The 19,693-nt window shown below is 42.0% G+C and overlaps 1 protein-coding gene across 1 annotated transcript in view; it reads right to left on the bottom strand.

Annotated features, from left to right (window-relative positions):
- STK39 (serine/threonine kinase 39) overlaps positions 1 to 19,693 on the bottom strand; it is a 323,719-nt gene that overhangs the window by 236,160 nt on the left and 67,866 nt on the right. The window contains exons 2-3 of the mRNA XM_060106877.1: positions 18,721 to 18,833; positions 3,142 to 3,250 (exon numbers count right to left, since the gene is read on the bottom strand). Coding sequence (XP_059962860.1) covers positions 3,142 to 3,250; positions 18,721 to 18,833 — 222 coding nt within the window. The remainder of the gene's footprint in view (positions 1 to 3,141; positions 3,251 to 18,720; positions 18,834 to 19,693) is intronic.

Genomic DNA, 19,693 nt, shown 5'->3' on the forward strand with positions numbered 1-19,693 from the left:
GCAGGGCAACGAAGCCCGAGAGCTACAACTACTGAGCTCGCGCGCCTCAACGAGAAAGCCCGTGTGCCGCAAACTAGAGCCCACGCGCCCTGGAGCCTGCGCGCCACAACTAGAGAAGAGAAAGCCCACACGCCGCAACTAGAGAGAAGCCACAACGAAGACCCTGAGTGCCACAGCTAAGACCTGACACAGCCACAAATAAATTAAATAAATAAATAGATAAGAAATTTTTAAAAATCCTTAGAAAGATAAAAAGCTAAACGAAAACAACAAAATATAGTTTTCATTTGTTTATTTAACACAAATATTCCCAAGGCATACAAACAATTGCATGGTAGCTCGTGACCAGAAAAACACTAAATCCAAGTTTGCAAGCACACATCCAGCTGAACTCAATGAGAGGGATTCTGAGTCAGGAAGCAGAAGACTGTTCACGGCCACTTCACAGTTAGTCCCTTTTCCGTAGACATGCAACTGCTTACAGATTAAAAGAGGGTTCGGGATGTCTAAACTGAGAAAGAAAGAACAAGAGGCCTGGAGAAAAGACAGCAGGGAACTTCTGAGAGAAAGAAGCGCAGTTTTTCCTCAACCTCAGGTAGGAGGAGAGAAAAAATGTCTGTTGCCTTTAGACCCCTGCTTATAACCAGAAGATTCCTTTCTGTGACTCTAGGCAATCGTCATTTACATTTACTTGAGGCGTGATGTACAGAGTTTAATAATAAAGAAATAAATACATAGTATTTTGTTACTATAAACAGATTAGTATCCTTGGCACTGAGAATTCATGTTTCAACACATGTTAATTAATATTCTAAACTTCCCAGTCACCTTAAGAGCCTTAATTACCTGGGGGTTCAACACTTCTGAAAAGTTACGAAATAGCCTATCTCAGGACCTGAATTTGTCTCCAAGCTCTCCCTGATTTAACTAAGAGGACTGAGTTTCCCCATCAGATATTACTACATCAGGCTAGCCACCTGCCACGCAGTAAGAGATCTGATGTAATAAAATAATATAGAAGAAAACAAATGCATATCTTTCCCCTCAGGGAGAAACAAAATGTCTCTTTATTCATTGACTCTTGCAGTTGGGGATCATTTAGAAAATGATACTTCCAAAAACATTTTAATTTTTTCTTTTAAGGATATACCATACCAGGCATGCATGCATTTCTGGCCTGCTGAAAGCAAAATGAGCAAAAGGCTACATCTGCCCACATTCCCCTTACCTGCGGAAACCTGTTCCTCTTACCTAGGGCCAGGGGAGACCAAATTGGATTCTTTTAAAAAGACAATGAAATTTTCTATCCAGTCCTTACGAAAGGGCACAGGGGATAGTCTCAAGCTTATCAAAGGTTAATTGGGATAAAAATAAAGAGAGGAATTAAAATCCACAGGGCCCCAGGTCACCAGAATTTCTTGTTTCCCCAGTTAGTGGACCCCCTACAAGAAGAGGCCAGGTTAAGATCATCTTATCAATAAAGCACCATCCTCAGCAGAACCAAGCAGCAGTCCTGACACTCGACACTGCAGTAGGCGCCAACGCGCTTCCTTTCTCCTTCCATGTTTTCTTTTCCTTTTTAATTAAAAGCCAGAGTCAGCAGTCAAGGAAACAATAACTAATAGGATTGACAAGACTGGAAACAGAACCGAACTAAGCTCTCCCAGGCTCCCTACCGAGACCTACACAAGCAGACCCAAGGCAATTACAATGCCTTCGTCATCTCATTGCAGGGCTTCTGCTGGATCCAAGACAGTTTCTCTAAAAAAGAAAAAAATTTTTAATTGTGAGGCTGCCTTGATTCAGCCTTAGCTGAACTGGGTCTGCAGATAAAAATGGGCTCCACCAAATAAACTCTGCACCGTCAGTTCTGGCTTCGTCCAGGTACCGCCCAATGTTCTCCTGTACTCCTAACCATACTTCACGTCTCAGTAAGATGGATATACAGGGAGGGACGCCCTGCAAAGAGAACACATGAGAGGTATGGGGATGCTGGGTATTAGGAAGGAATCCCTTGGGCTTTCTCAGCTCCAGTTTTTGGGTCTGTAAAATGAAGGTGATGATACTTGCAGCGCAGGGTAGCTTTTACGTGTACAGATCCCAGCATTAACAGGCACGACGTGTGTGGCCTTGGGCAAGCAGCCTAACTCTCTTGAGCTCTGGTGTCCTTTCTGAAACACAGGGATCATGGCACCTGCCATGCACTGGTGTTGTCCAGGTTACAAGGAAATAAAAGTCAGTAAATCGCCTGGCACAGGATCCAGCCACGGAGGAAGGGTTCAAGAAAATTAACCGTTATCATTATCCTCCCCTATCAAAGAGTGACGTTAAAAGATTAAAAGAGATAAAATACAGGAATGGGAAAGTGTCTTATAAATTTAATTGTCCATGGCTTTTTTAACTTCAGTGATCTGAGGCTAGAGAGGCAAAGTTCCTTCACCTTCCCGCATGCTTTCTTCATGAAATCCACGATCTAAAACTACACTGTCCAATACCATAGGCCACTGGCCACCTGAGGTTATTTAAATGTAAGCTAATTAAAATTGAATAGAAATTCAGTCCCTGGGTAACACTAGCCACATGTCAAATGTTTAAGAGCCACTGGTAGAAACTGGATAGCACAGCCGCAGAACATTTCCAGCACCACGGACCTGGACCTTTAGTAAATCGCGCTGAAGTAACTCATTATATGACAATGTGTTAAAGATGTGAATAATGTTAAGAATGAAGGCTTTAAAGAGGAAGGATTGGTTAACTTTTCTGAAGAGAGTAAGGGGTGGCTACAGAGAGGATGGGGCCTTTCGGGACTTGGGTACATGGAGAAGGATAGACAGACATCTGGGGCTAAGGAGCAGCACAGAGACATCAGAGGGCAGAAGGCACCTGGGGAGTCTCACCCACACCTAGAAGGCCGGGGTGAAAGAGGACACAGCTATTCTACAAGTTGAGCTGAATTATGAAGGGCTTTGAATATCAGTGTGAAGAAATCCGGACTTCACTCTCTAGGCAAAGAATAAACCAAGAAAACTTTTAAATACAGGAATAAGGGGATCAAATCTAAAGTCTTATTCAATATGCTGACTCGCACAAAAGGAAGAAAAGAAAATAAGCAAACAAACAAAAATGACAAAATCCACTTACCTCCACTTAGTAATTTCATGACCAGCCAAAGTTCATCTTTTACCACAAAAGAGGTGTAATAGGTCACTACGTTGGGATGGCTGCACTGACTCATGGCTTGAATCTCTTTCTATAAAAAGAGCAAAACATGACATGTACCATAGGGCGAAAATCAGGAAGCAAGACACAAGTGAACCACAGTTGAGTATCTGGGTAAGTTTCCTACTCAAAGCACACCTGGGCCAGGGGCTGCCTAAACCATTACTTCACAGAAACCACATGAGAACTAACTCTCTCACCCTCGTTATCAACTTGCTAGAATTAGGAAGGCCTCTACAGGAGACCCCAGAGCCCTGAGGACCAGCCACAGGACAGAGGAACTTCAGATCAGCACACAGCTCCAGAACCGCCCCCCCCCCAGCCGCCATATGTGATAAGTGCCTCCTACCTGAACCCAAAGCCTCGACAGAGAGGCTGGTGAGCTATTAGGAGACCTGGGTCCTGATGCCAACCTGACCCTAGTCCTCCTCACTCATCCAAAACGGGGCAACAAAACTGCTTGTTTCTCAGGACTGCTGTGATGGTACATGAAAAACTACCTATAAAAATGCTAGAGTATCATTTCCCAAACTATCTTCCATGGTAGATATTCCATCAAGGATACAAGCAAGGTGGGGGTGGGAGGGGCAGCTGGTAAAATGAAATAAGCTTGGGCAACATCAGATACTACATCTCAGTTTACAGGCGTCACGTCACAGGTATGTTGGTACTGTCAAAGGCTCTGAGAAGTCCTGCAGTAGATAAACTGTCATAGTTGAATCCACAGGAACAATGCAGGAAAATAATGCTCTGTGGGTCACAGTTTAGAAAAAAGTTTTATCAAAAGACAAAACAACAAAGCTTTGAAACCAAACAAACGGGCAACTTCAATAAGCCACAGTTTTCTGCAATACTCAAGTTCACGTTGGTTTGCTGTTTTAAGTCACCGCCAGATGACTCCTACAAAATGTCAGTTGAATGCTAACCCTCAATCAAAGGTACCAGACCAGTGTAACTCACTTTCAAGGTGCTGACCAAAAGCCACAAGAATAACTAACCTAAGTCATCACAGAAGCCTCACTTATGTTATTATGTATTTATGATGAAATAAAAGTGTATCTGTGCATCCTGTAAATATTTTCAATAATGAGTGTCTACTTTGTGTTAACTTAAAGTTGCCAACCAGATTATTCCAGTTTGAGCTGCTATCTTTATATATCCAGTACTACTTTAATCCTCAAATTACTAAGATGACCCTACATGTCAATTAACTTGGCCTAAATACCATGACATATAACACATATACACATCTTAATACATGCATTTATTTAGGTGCTTTTTATCATGGATAAACTTGTAAGAAAATCACTAATTTTTCTATTTTCCTTTCATTATATGACAACACTTCCCCTTCAACATTTTCCTCATCCACTTAACTGATCACAGGTTTTCTAAATCTAACACTTTTCAATTCAGCACCTCCTGTCCTTTGAAGAAGATCTGAAACCTGAGGTCCAGTTTCCATCTGTTTCTGGTGTTAGGTTTTGATACCGTAAGACGCTTCTGAAGGAGAAATGGAACGCTGACCAGCATTCCCATTTCAAGTGGCTAGCATCTGCTCGTTGTGGGGATGGCCCACTTTGAAGGCCTGCAGCTCTATGTAGGGTCCAGTTTAAAAAGATGCCCCCGTTATTCACAGAAATGACAATAATGTTTCTTCAAAGTGTGTGTGCTCTGCATTTTCACCATTTTATATCCAATGTAAATGAATGCCTTTCTAGCTCTCTAACACCAAACTTTTAAATCATTAAAGCATACAATCAACAACCGGTGTTCATAGGAAAGGAAATTCTTTTGCATGGAAGCAAAGTCAGATCAGAGTCTGGAAAAACACATTTTTTTTTAGACCTTTGTATTTAGATGGCCAGTATCACTTCCTACCCAGAGGATCAGATTCTCTGAGATGATGGCAGTGAGCTACTCTGTGTGTGTGTCTGTGTGTGTGTGTGTGTGTGTGTGTGTGTGTGTCTGTGTGTGTGTGTGTCTTTTTTTACATCTTTATTGGAGTATGATTGCTTTACAATGGTGTGTTAGTTTCTGCTTTATGACAAAGTGAATCAGTTATACATATACATATGTTCCCATATCCCTTCCCTCTTGCATCTCCCTCCCTCCCACCCTCCCTATCCCACCCCTCTAGGTGGTCACAAACCTCTGAGCTGATCTCCCTGTGCTATGCGGCTGCTTCCCACTAGCTATCTATTTTACGTTTGGTAGTGTATATATGTCCAGGCCACTCTCTCGCTTTGTCACAGCTTACCCTCCCCCTCCCCATATCCTATGGAGAAGCTGTTTTAGATAGCCTATGGATGTAACTTATCAAATTCTATTCCTTCAAATTTCAGGGCCTTAGAGGTACCAGCTGGATATTTAAAAGTCCTGAGGATTAAAAAGAAGAAGAGGAGACACAGATACTGCCACTACTAATATACCCCTACGAGCAGTGTAAGGGCAGATCAAAGAAGAGGTGGGTCCTGAGAAGAGAGGTGGGACTTGCATCAGTCTGACCACTCATAAACTCACTGCCCTCTTCACCGCTTGGCCAGGGGTCCATATCCCCCACTCCTACACCACCTATACTACTACACAGCCTTTCCATGCAGTAGAGCCTCTAATGCGTAAAGACACGATGAAACTTGCCTTAGGGAAAAACACTGGTCACTCTGTCTTGGGATATGACCTGTGCTACCACTGAACCCCCAGATTAAGTAATATTTCCACAAATGGGGTAGAAATACACTTTCAAAAAGGAAGAAATAGGTGTTATACGGGCCTATCCAACCCTTAAATTAATTTATATATAAACCTTTTGTTTAGTTGCCTTTTAGAGAGATACAAAATTTTTATACAGTTTCCCCTTGAACAACGTAGGGGGCGCCAACCCTTCGTTTGTCAAAAACCCTCCCTAGGTATCCAAGGTTTCATTCCTCCGTGTCCTCGGATTCAACCAACCATAGTCATGTAGTACTATAGTATTCACTATGGAAGAAAACAAGTATAAGGGGACCTCCACAGTTCAAACCTGCATTGTTCAGGGGTCAACTGTATTTATAATTTTGCTATGGTCTGCATGTTTGTGTCCCTACAAAATTCCTAAGCTGATGGTATTAGGAAGTGGGGCCTTTGGGAGTTGATTAGGTCACGAGGGTGAAGCCTTCATAAATGAGATTAGTGCCCTTATAAAAGAGACCTCAGAGAGCCAGCTCATCCCTTCCACCACAGGAGGAAGCAGAGACAAGTCTGCAGCCTGGAAGAGGACCCCCACCCAACCAGGCTGGCACCCTGACCTCAGACTTCCAGACTCCAGAACTGTGAGAAATAAGTTTCTTTGTTTATAAGCCACCTGGTCTATGGTATTTTGTTCTAGCAGCCCAGACGTGCCAAGACAATTTTATATATTTTTTATAATTTGAAAAATATAACTATTATTTGAATCAAATATTCTTTCTACAGAACTACTCTCCCCATTTTCTTTCAACAGTGATGATGGTTGCTGTATGGATCCTTTCTTGGTAACAGCCTATCAACTAAATTATCCAAGCTTTTCCCAGTGCCTTAACTTTACCCACATGGGTAGGCAAAGCCATTTACCCTCAAACATACTCATCCCTTCCATCCCTAAAGGTAACCAAAGTATTGCCCAAAGATGAATAAATGGATGAAAAAAGAATCCTTTTTATCCAATTCTTCCTACAAAATGACTGGGTTCCAACACTCTATTCCCTTAATTAGGACACAATCTCCGGAAGACGTGTGACTTAGAGCAGCGCTTCTCAAACCTGAATGTGCACACAGATCACCTGTGGACCCTGTGAAAATGCATATTCTGATCCAGTAGGTCTGGGGTGGGGCCTGAGATTCTGCATTTCTAAGAGGCTTCTAACTGATGCTGATGCTTCGGGTCCAGAAACCAGACTTTGAGTGACAAAGTGGCAGAAGGCAGGCAGACAGGCCCTCGGGTGGAGGGGATGTGAAAGGAAGGAGCACAGACGACTGGCTGCAACCCAGGCCCGGGGGTTGGAAGGGTAGGAGAGCAGGCCCAGTGGCGAGGCCTAGCTGAGTGAGACCTCGTGAAAGGGGTAGGAGGCAAAGCTGGAAATCGGGGAGATCGTGGGATTAAAGTGGTTTGAATTTCACAACTACGGGAAAGGGTAAAAAATTCAAAGCTAGAGAAAAACATGAGGTCAAAGTTGGAAGAACTCACAGAACTCTGAAACCCAGGCAACACATTTGCCAAAACTATAGTCAAGGAATGTAACACAGTGGCTCCCTTGGAAGTCTAGTGAAATCTGACTCAGACATGTCATCAAGTGCCAAACCAAGCCACAGCACGGTATTTAAGCTTCCCTGTGGCTTGAAGAGCTGGATCTGCTCTTGCAGCTTCACCTGAAACGCAGTACAAGTGAAATTTCACAAGAGTGGGAAAACCGACCTAAAATGGGGCAGCGAGTAAAAACCCTTTCCACCTGCTAACACCAAAGTGGCAGCCACAGCAGCATCTCTGCTGGGAGCGACGTGGGCCGAAGGCAGATCAAAGAGGGACACCCACACACTGCTGCTGGCCCAGCCCGGATGAATTCGCCGAAACAGGACATGACACATCCCTCTTATATGGGACAAACTAGGTTTGGCTGCACAAAGAAACATAAAGCGTCCTACCCTGAAAATGTGATGAGTTGGGAGGAAAAAAACTACCGCCCAAAATCCCCAAAACTGGAAAGTTTTAAATTAAAAAAAAAAAACTGTGTTGGGCTTTCCCTGGTGGCGCAGTGGTTGAGAGTCCGCCTGCCGATGCAGGGGACACGGGTTCGTGCCCTGGTCCGGGAAGATCCCACATGCCGTGGAGCGGGTGGGCCTGTGAGCCATGGCCGCTGAGCCTGCGCGTCCGGAGCCTGTGCTCCGCAACGGGAGAGGCCACAACAGTGAGAGGCCCGCGTACCGCAAAAAAAAAAAACAACAAAAAAAACTGTGTTTAAATATTTATGAGCAATTTTCTAATATTGCTATATGGCCCTTGTCTAACCATCCCCCCCCAAAATTTTTTTCTCCTATTACTGAGAATAAGCAGGAACCATGATTTTTTTTTTTTTTTTTTTTTTTTTTTTTTGCGGTATGTGGGCCTCTCACTGTTGTGGCCTCTCCCATTGCGGAGCACAGGCTCCGGACGCGCAGGCTCAGCAGCCATGGCTCACGGGCCCAGCCGCTCCGCGGCATGTGGGATCTTCCCAGACCGGGGCACGAACCCGTGTCCCCTGCATCGGCAGGCGGACTCTCAACCACTGCGCCACCAGGGAAGCCCAGGAACCATGATTAACAGGGATGTGAGCCAGCAGGAGCCACTTCGGAAGGGCTGCACTCTAAGACACAGCTGGCTTGGAAGCTTGGCTTTGCCACTGACCACAGCTTGTTACCTGAGCAGGTCATCCAGCATCTCTGAGCCTCAGAATCCTTTTCTGTAATACAAGCTTAATAATGCCATCTACACAGGACTGTTGTGAAATAAGCAAAATGAGATCTATACAAGTCCTTGCAGAAGGCCTAGCACATGACAGGAAGGTTGAAAGTCAGTCCCTCGATGTCTCAGTTCCTTCTTTGTGTGTGAGTATCCCCATGCTGATCACTAATCCCATGTGTCCCACATTCCCGACTAAAGTCTCAGAGGCACAGAGACAGCCCTTAGCAGCAGCACTCACCCTTCGCCACAGAAACGTCACATAACGAACATGCTCTGTGCCCTGCTGGCTCAAGGAGTGTCCTGTAACACGTGTCCAGGTCATTGGGCCATGAGTTTTTCACTTCATTCCTAACCCTACAACATCCTCACCTGTGTTTTCCCTTAGTATCTCATCCTGTATTTAATTTATACCACCTTATCATACTTCATGTATCCTAGTATGCCGCCTCAAATGCTTTTGAAATTAAGAAATCTAAACAGATACTTATGCAAAGCTTTCAGAACAAAGAGAAACAAAAAAGAGCTTGGAGACATAAGAATTAGGGAAAAGTTAAAGTCTAGTTTCTGTTGTCCTGAAGACGATGCGATTCACAAAGCGCTAAAAGGAAAGAGATTTAAATGGATCCTGAATTCAAAATATTAAACTATACTTAACCAAATTAGCATATTTTAATACCTTAGCTAAATCTTAAATAAATTCTTCTTTATCTGATATTGGTGGCAAAATATCCTACTCAGCCTTGGTGGAGAAGTCACACCCACCCAAGTTCCAACATCATGTGCAGTTAAATCTGAGGAGGTGCTACTTCTAACTTTATTCTAAAGTACTTGTTCTCAACCTTGGCTGCACAGTGGAATCGCCTCGGGAGCTTTAAAAAGTACCAATGCCTGGATCTCAGCCCCAGAGACACTGATGTAAAATTGGTTTACGACACAGCCTGGGAATGAAATTTTTCAAAAGCTCCCAGGTGATTCTACTGTGTAGCAAAGGTTGAGAAGCACTGCTTTCCAGCTAAGCACTGAGATGCATTAATTCTTTCAATGAAATGCTGAGAGAAACATCTACCTCCCAAGCACATTTCCACACTGCAACTTAATCTAAAAAGGAAAAATAAATATATGACCCACAAATACTATCAAATAAAACGTATATTTCCAAATGCAAGAGATAACCAAATACATCTTTAAAATGTATGCAACACCCTCCAAGCATCTAAAGAATTCCTTAAATGACATGAGGGTAACTGCGTTAATTGAAAACACTTTTCAGAAAGTCGTCGTCAGGCTTGCACGTCCATAACATCAGCATCATTATGAAGGGTAACCTCATCAATATTCATAAGTAACCCAATACTGTAAGTAGCTGAATTTTTTTCAAGAAAAAGAAAAAACAAACCCATAAACTTCAATGATTTCAAATGTCAGCCAAGAAATGGAAGGAAAAGATTGACAAAGCTCTCCTAAGAGCACTGTATTTTTTGGACTGTCATTTTCAATCATGAAAAATGTCATTGTGAGGTTTTTTAATTATAAAAAATTAAATGCCACATATGCAGCAAACTCCTGCTTCTTTTAAAATAAGAGTACCAATAGGAAAAAACCAACTCAAGGAAGAGTTAAGTCAAATATTCTGACCTGTACTATTTATGAATAAATCAACCATTGTCCCTCACCAGTTAGTTTTATAATTATTTTCATATGATTTGGTATCTGTCTATCCAAGTACAGTCCAGTTGAAGACAGGATTAGAAATGGGGAAAGTCTAGATGTTTTGAAGACAGAGAAACACTTGTAAGAAATTAGGAGAAGGGAAACAAATTTTGTGATAGCCTTAATCAGTGTTTGTGGAGAAGTATTTAAAACTAGAGAGAGCAGTTGTAAAAGGTAAAGTATCAGGGCAGTTGGAGGTAGGTCTGGAAAATTCCTGGAAATCAGCAGAGAAATCACAATGGGTAAACATCTACTTCCAACAGAACAGAATGCCCATCCCAGGGCCTGTCTGCTTGGTTATGAATGATGGTCATTCTGCAAAAACTATTCCCCAAAAAACTAAAGAATTTTGCTTGGAAATGAAAAAGTCGCCGCAATAGTTATTTTTCACCAAGAGAAAATAACTCTTTCCAAGGAGAGGAAAGAAAGCAAAGAGTAAAGGAGTGATGTGGAAAGTTCAATGGGGAAGAACTATTTTCTTTTAGAGTTGGCTGAAAAAGTTCTTCCGCAAACAGTAACAAGGATGCCTTACGGGGTTCTGAAAGCTCTTAAGCTGGCCATCAGGAATCTGAATCAGACTCAGCTATCAACAACTGCTATTTGATCATTTAACTGTCCATGACTGGGTATACTGGGAAAAATAAAGTCGAAGACTTCGTTAAAAACAGAAACATGAAGAAACTTTCTTGTCAGCCAATTTATGCTGCTGGAAACCCCAGGCCAGTTTTCAGCGCTGCTGCTATTTTTGGCTTCATCACCAAAGGATGAGAATGCGAGGTGAAACGTGTCTTTCTTTTTTGTGGCCTCCCGTGCATGTCCCACGCCTGGGTATGATCTGCAGTCTGGGGTTCTGCCAGCGAACAGAGGCAGAAACCCCGCTGAACACTCTCCAGCCTTCTCCCTGTTTCCGAGTCCTTCTTTTTCAGAGTCAGCTTAATTAATTGTGGAAATATAATCAAACCAAAATAAGAAAGACAATAACATAGGAAAGAACAGAACCATCTGTCTCAACCCAAGCAATAACATTTTCCAGAAGTTTATGAGGATGGCAAAAGTGAAGCATAAAAAAAAAAAAAAAAAAAAGATGTAACTGAAGTTGTATTCAATCTGGGAATGTTTTCCCCATTTTCTCCTACTCTGAAAATGAGTATGTACTGGGTCTCTCTGTTACCAAGCACATATAAGTCCAGAAACCTGAGTGGCCTTGAAATGTTAATTTCTGCTTACATTTTGGGGAAAAAAAAAGAGATATTAAACATTTTAGCAAGCCATTTCTAACAAATGTATAAGAATACTTAAAAGCAAATTCAATTAGGATATTTAATTATTATCTGGATCTGCTATGATATAACTTTTAAATTTAACATTCCAAAAAGAAAATTATTTTTCTCCAGCCAAATCATACATATTCCTAAGCTAATGTAACTTTAGAGCTGTAAAAATAAGTTACTTTTGCATATGTGATATTCTCTAATTTCTTAAAAATGGTACGTCCTCAAATTATCCAAAAGTTTCTCATTTCTAATTCTGCCCTCAACTGGACTATATTTGGGTAAGCACAAACACCAAATCACATGAAAATAATTACAAAGCCAAGTGGCAAGGGACAAATGACAGTATAAAATGTAATATTTGAGACTGAAATGCTCAAAATAGTACTACACTCAGTGAAGTAGGCTTATACTTTAACGCTATACCCTTGGTACAAAAGATTCTACAAGAAATAGCCAAATGCAATTTGTTACCACATATGACAAGGGATGTGTTGGGATATGAATAATTAATTTACTAATTAGAAAGTTCTTTAGTTCAAAAAGAATGGAAAGTACTTTCGCTGACACAACAGAGAAAACACATACATTATAGCTTCCAGCTTTTTAAGCTGATGTCCTCAAACTGGTATAAATTTTTTTCTATAATAAACAAGATTTGCAAAAGTATTAACACAACTACAGAGATTAGGTTAAAATGCACCAGAAGAAATTTTTTTCTTCATTTTTAAAAATCTCAATTAAAAGGGAAAAAAAGCCTTCTGACTAGAGGAACTGCTTAGAGGTCCCCAAATACTATAATTTAATTTTAAAAGGAAGAGAGAAGTCTGTGTTAGATAATAGGAGATAACTATTCTCTCAAATGACCATTAGGCAAAGTCAATATCTAGAGCTTTATTCTCCAAAATAACCTACAAATCATAGCTAATTCATTCCTCTAAAGAAATGGAAGGAACGTATGGAAGGATTGAGGGGGGAAAGGTAAAGGGTCAGGGGGAGAGAAGGGGGAGTACAGAGGGAACTGCAGATCAAGAGAAAAGCAAAATAATTAATAAAATAGGGACTTCCCTAGTGGCGCAGTGGTTAAGAATCCGCCTGCCAATGCAGGTGACACAGGTTCGGGCCCTGGTCTGGGAAGATCCCATATGTCGCAGAGCAACTAAGCCCATGTGCCACAACTACTAATCCTGCACTCTAGAGCCTGTGAGCTACAACTACTGAGCCCATGTGCCACAACTACTGAAGCCCACATGCCTAGAGCCTGTGCTCCACAACAAGAAAAGCCACTGCAATCAGAAACCCGTGCCGGGCGGCGGGGGGAGAAAGAAAGAAAGTTATTTAAAAATAAATATATAAATAAAATAGCACTATAGCAGAAAGCAGAATGAGAGCAGGGCTTCGTTCTGAGCAATATAAACATGATTTACTTAAAAATACTGTCGGTGAGAGCAAAATATCTTTCTTTATAAGATGATACAGGAAGAGAAGGGCAAATGCTAGAGTTTTTCTATTTCAAGACTGAGAAATTTTTTTCATTATGTACATAGGAGAAACAGATGGCACTCTGTGTACCCAAATCTACGAATTTATGGTGAATTTTTATCGTTACACCACAATACTGGAGTGACTTGACACTATCCCGAATTATAAAGCATAATTTGCTAGTAATTAGTGTTTCTATTTAAATGATTTTAAAAGGGGATTTCACTAAAAGAATTAATTTTTAAATACACAGAATCATAGAACTTTTGGTGGTGAAAATAAATTTTTGCCTTCGAGTATACTTCTTTATTGAACAAATGAGGAGACTGTGGACCAGAAGTGAAAGTGATTCATCCCAAGCCGAGGACCCAAGTGGAGAATGCAGGCCCTCTGACCCAGGAAGCAATCTTCCCTCTACCACAAATTTCAGCATTCATCACTGGTGCATAGTTGTTTTTTGAAACGGTTTTGCTCACATTTGTCACTCATCACAAACTAAAATATTTTAATGATCATTACATATTATTGCATAATATAATCACTTAACTAGACATTTTACCCCCTTCCCCGCTTTTTTTTAAGAAATAAGCACTTTGTTCAACCCCAGGGCCATGATTTTTCCTACACCTAAAGCACTCCTGCCCCTAAGAATTAAACTGTAAGATTTGATGGCACTGATGTATATTAAAGAATGAGAAAATGGTACTGAGTTTTCTGTGACTCAGTACCAAGGACAGACTAAAAATATGAGAATTCTAGTCTAGAGAAAAAAAATTGAGAAGAATATGATTAAAATCTAAAAATCATAAAGTCAAGTAAGATGATGACCCAAAATGTTCAACAATCCCTGGGTAGAACTAAAGGAGAGTGTGCCCTGAAGGCTGAAAAAAGTGGGATTTAGGATAAATAAAAGGAAGGACTGTGTCACATTTATGGAATTCATTGTCACCGGGTAATAGAGACTGAAAAAGATAGATGACTTCAGAAAAGTCCTCTATCCATGGAATAAATTCTCCACCCACGTAATAAATTTTAACAGAAGCCAAGTGTGCCCTCGAGTAGCATCTCTAACCTTTGAGGTTGACCACAAACCAGAGAACCAAGGTCTTTCAAGAAACCTCAAGGCCATCTTCAACAAGAATATACTAGTCTGCATGACGGTGGGTCAGACCCACTTAGCAAGCCTTAAGTTCCTACTGGAAAGCAAGAACTTCCTCAATGGAGTACACATTAGAGAATCTATCAATCTGCTAACCCATTTCTAGACAAATAGGGGGGAAATGTGCAGAAAGATATTCCTAGCTCAAACATCTCACCAACCCAATACCAAAATGAAGAGACTCACTGGCCAGTCCCTGGGCTCCACAACAAAAAAGACTCCTCTTTGTTTTCCCACCATCTAGCTCAGTGCCTACCATCTAGCAGGGTTTTAATAACTATGGAGTGAACAAATTCTGCTCTAAAACTATATCTCCCAGAGGGTGTAAAGCTAATTATAATTAGTCATTTTTAACACTGTGGGATTAACAAAATATGGGGTTAACAACAAACATGGGATTCACAACTCTCAGAAATTATCAAAGTATCTAGGTTGGGATGGTTAAGAATATAGAACAGACCAGTAAAACCCCTTGGCTCCCGGAAAATTAACCACCAAGATCATCAAACCTAGTAAGATTAGGATGTATAGGCCAAAGTTAAAAACACGTATGAAAATTCAAAAGAATGCATAGAAAAATAATTAGGTTAGATTGAGTAGGTTAACGCTACTCATGTGATGCCAAGGAAAACATTTACTCTAGGGTGTTCTAATCTAATTGTTAAAATGAAATGAAGTTTTAGTGAGCGGATACCTTTGTCCTCTCATGTATATACCCAAAACTCATCTTTTTTATGGGCCTAAGCACAATGGAGAAACTCAAGTGTTTACCAAATAGATTAGTATCTCTGAGGATATTACAGTACTTATTTCAACAGCATAAATTTTATTTAAATTACCAACTGTTTAGCACCAGTGATCTCACTGAACATTTCTTTTCCTCCCTTCATTCTCAGAGAAGATGACACTGCGATTATTACTTTGCTTCAGAAATCATGATACTTCAACTAAAAAATAAATTTAAAAGAAGGAAAAGAGGGCTTCCCTGGTGGCGCAGTGGTTGAGAGTCCGCCTGCCGATGCAGGGGACACGGGTTCGTGCCCCGGTCCGGGAAGATCCCACGTGCCGCGGAGCGGCTGGGCCCGTGAGCCATGGCCGCTGAGCCTGCGCGTCCGGAGCCTGTGCTCCGCAGCGGGAGAGGCCACAACAGTGAGAGGCCTGCATACCGCAAAAAAATAAAAATAAAAATAAAGGAAAAGAAATCATGACCACTCGAATCTTCTTCAGCCAAACCTCGAACAAACTCTATGACCATGGAAAAATCGGACAGCCTCCATCACATGAAGAAGCAGAGTCCAGGGCCAGTTGTCCCAAACTGTTCTCTGCCATCATACCCAACCTCCATGGGTAAATCCCACCTTACTATGGGAGTCAGGGCAGGGGGGTAGGGACAGGGCAGAGAGTAGGGGTGGGAGGTGAGAGTTTCAACAGGGGAGGCAGCTGTTCCTGTAGCCAGCAAATAGTTGATAACTGTGACTTCTATAACATAACACTCCCACAAGATAAGGATTCCAGCGGCCATTGTTTCTTATAAGGACAATGGTTTCCAGTCAACACAGGGCACAGTTTGTGAAATGATGCAAAGCACTGACCTGTATATAATACACACACACACACAGAATTAAAGGATTATTAGGATACCGGATGTCCAAACACTGCCAAAATGTGAACCCACAGAGATAATAAAAGCGCGAGCAGCAGCAGGATTAGAAGCTGAAAAGAATTACAGCAACTTCGCGCCACACAATCATGTGCCGATAGCTGGGCTACAAAAGCCTGACAACTTTAGGCAGGCTAGACTGTAAATTCCATTTCTGCTTGTTTGCAAAGGACCTGGGAGTTTTGTGTCCTAAAGAACCAGAGCCATTCTCCCCATCCCTAGAAATAGCAAGACATAAAAAGGTCAAAAGTTCAAAATTAAGGAAAGATCAGAGCAACAAATCAATACATCTTTTAAAATGAAAAACAGATAATTATGCACATACACTATACTCCATTAACACAACATGGGCATTGCTGGGACGGGGGTGCAGGGGGGAAGAATGAAGGAAAGAAATTAACTGCTAATAAGCAAACTTGTAAATCTTAAGACCTCAGATTAATGGAGCCAAGCACAAAGCCATAAAAGCACCAGTCCTCACACTGACGGCTCTGGCTAAATTACGAGTAACTCCAAATGACACTGCTATGGTTCCTGGTGCCGGGGTAATAGAGAAAATGGCCCGGAATGACAGTCTCCCTCATGCCTCCACTAGGACCCTTACACAGCTATCATCACTGGCAGCCGACTGCTGATAAGAAGTCAGCAAGGGGGAAACATGGAAGCTTTAGGCAACTGACGGCTTGGTAGGAACCAGAGACCACAGCATCAGCCCAGCAGGCTGCTTTCAGAGATGTCAGATACAAGTACTTACACAAGCCTTACACATATTCTGTATAAATATTCTGCTGGTGGTAAAAAGATGGCTGTGAGACCTCCAACAGAACACCACGATCAAACACAACTGTCATGGGCAAAGTTGTCATGGGCAAGAGTGCTATTTCCAAATAGGGCGTAAGTATAAATGTACACTCCAAGGTTTTTTAAAAATTAATGTGTACTTTGTATAGCCACAGAACTTGAGGACTCCTAATGGGATCTTAGAGATCTTGGGATTCAGCTCTTTTTATTTATTTATTTTTATTTTTATTATTATTATTTTTTTTTTTTGCGGTATGCGGGCCTCTCACTGTTGTGGCCTCCCCGTTGCGGAGCACAGGCTCCGGACGCGCAGGCTCCGGACGCGCAGGCTCAGCGGCCATGGCTCACGGGCCCAGCCGCTCCGCGGCATATGGGATCCTCCCAGACCGGGGCACGAACCCGTATCCCCTGCATCGGCAGGCGGACTCTCAACCACTTGCGCCACCAGGGAGGCCCTCAGCTCTTTTTAAAGCGTGCAGAGCTGTTAGGTAGCTTGACTAAAATTGAAAAACAAGTTAGTGGCAAAAGCAGGACACAGCTCTCTCCACAGTTTGTTTAAAGCTTTTTCCACTCCAGAAAGTGATCTTGAAAACTGGACCCATGACAAAGGCACAATATTATTGGTCACCGTGATAACAAGCAACAGAAGTATGCAGTAATAATTTCAGTAAGAGCAAAGCACAGCTGAAATTTTGAAGAGAGTAAAAGCCTTAAATGTATGCAAAAAAAAAAAAAGAGTTGTTTTCTTTGGGGGGGGAAATTAACATTAAGTTGTGGAAGCCCTTCCTTTAATCTGAGTTTTAGCCGGCAATCTGTTGCTTCAATCCCAGTGAAAACTATGCCTTGTGTAATCTAATTTGAAATGTAAGACCAAATAGATCTGGAAAAGTACAGCTTTATCCTTGTACTTAATTTATACTATAGTGTACTGTAATTATGCCTGAAGTAAAAGCTATATTCTGAGTAAAGACAAAAAGCTCTTGTTAATGACATTCCATTCCCCCAATGTAGGCTCTAACAAAAGGCTTCTTCATTTGGAGCCAACTGTCATTACACTTTGTAGCGTGTATGGAGCTACTGGACTAATATTTGTCCTGGGATTAGTGTTGGGATAACCAATCAGTTAACTCCTCCACTGCAGTATTCTATTATCCTCAAATAAATGACCACAAGGAAAAAAAGAAAATTGGCAGGCAGATCGACAACTATATTTATGAGATTAAACTCTCAAACCCTTCACAGTTTGCTGGGCAACTAATAACCATTTGCCAAGCTCTTCATTTAATAATGAGTCAGCTAAGCCAAAAGCAAATGTTCCTTCAACCAACCAATGGTACTACAGCCATATCCACACCGAAAAGCTCCAGTTATTTATGTAACGTACTTTATTTAGAAGAAGTACAAGTTGCCCTGTACAAAAAATAAACTCCTGTCATTAGCCAATAAGAATGCAAGCTATCCTGCAGTATTTTGAATAACTGAAATTTATAGGAGATTTTTTAATTTATGAAAGCCAAAATGACCAGCTAATTGTTTAGGGAGTAACTCCTATTTGCATCAGGATTCAAGACTGAGGACCAGAAGCTCACCATCTAACTCTGCACTCAGTATCACATTACCTTAGGTCATCTGAGTCTCTGCACTCAGTATCACATGACCTTAGGTCACCTGAGTCTGTTCCCTCATTTCATAAAAAAGAGTGTCAACACTGAGACCCTCCCCACCTGGGGATTATGAGGACTGAGCAAAATTCTGTTTGTCAAAGCAAAGTAAGCTGTATATTACACAACACAATCATAAGGAGAAAAAAGCCATGTGGGCTGCTTTCCAAGAAATAAGTGTGTCCAAACAGGAGAAAACACCAAGTTGCCTCTGCTCTCTGCTCTCTTGCTTCTCCGGCCCATCTCTATGTATCCATGAGTTAAGAAAAGCAACGAGCAGTATCCCCTTCATTTTTACTTACTAATAGTTCATCCATGCTGGTCTGGCATTTTTCCAAGTTGATCCGCTTTATTGCTACACGTTCTTGCCTGGGTTTACATAGAGCAGCCTGCACCACAGCTGTAGCGCCACTGCCTGAAACGAAATAAAAACAACATCAGCTATCAAGTGGCACACTGTCTGGTTACTATTTGTGACCCCCTTCACAAATTAATATCTATTTTTTTAAGTTTCTACTCAAAGTATTCAAAACATTATCATTTGACATCTTTTTAAAGAGCTTCTTAAGTCCCAAAATAATTCTATGAAGGAGAAAAAAGGAAAAACTGCACTTTTCTGGAGAATACAAAGACAGTATCTGCACTTCAGAGGCTTAACAATCCAGGAAGGTGACCCACATCAAAAGAGCCCATTGCGGGCTTCCCTGGTGGCACAGTGGTTGAGGGTCCGCCTGCCGATGCAGGGGATACGGGTTCGTGCCCCGGTCTGGGGGGATCCCACGTGCCGCAGAGTAGCTGGGCACGTGAGCCATGGCCGATGGGCCTGTGCGTCCGGAGCCTGTGCTCCGCAACGGGAGAGGCCACAACAGTGAGAGGCCCGTGTACCGCCAAAAAAAAAGAGCCCAGTGCAATACAGGGTGTTCACTGCTGCCCAGAACAAAGGCTGAGAAAGTGATGGGTCTCATGTCACAAGAATAAGAGAGGGCTTCCCTGGTGGAGCAGTGGTTAAGAATCCGCCTGCCAATGCAGGCCACCCGGGTTCGAGCCCTGGTCCGGGAAGATCCCACATGCCACGGAGCAGCTAAGCCCGTGTGCCACAACCACTGAGCCTGCGCTCCGGAACCCTCAAGCCACAACTACTAAAGCCCGCGCACCTAGAGCCCGTGCTCCGCAACAGAAGCCACTGCAATAAGAAGCCCGCTCACCACAACTAGAGCAAGCCCGAGCACAACAACAAAGAACCAATGCTGCCCAAAATAATTAAATAAATAAATA

Source organism: Mesoplodon densirostris, chromosome 8 (assembly GCF_025265405.1).
Source record: "Mesoplodon densirostris isolate mMesDen1 chromosome 8, mMesDen1 primary haplotype, whole genome shotgun sequence".
Taxonomy (NCBI): domain Eukaryota; kingdom Metazoa; phylum Chordata; class Mammalia; order Artiodactyla; family Ziphiidae; genus Mesoplodon; species Mesoplodon densirostris.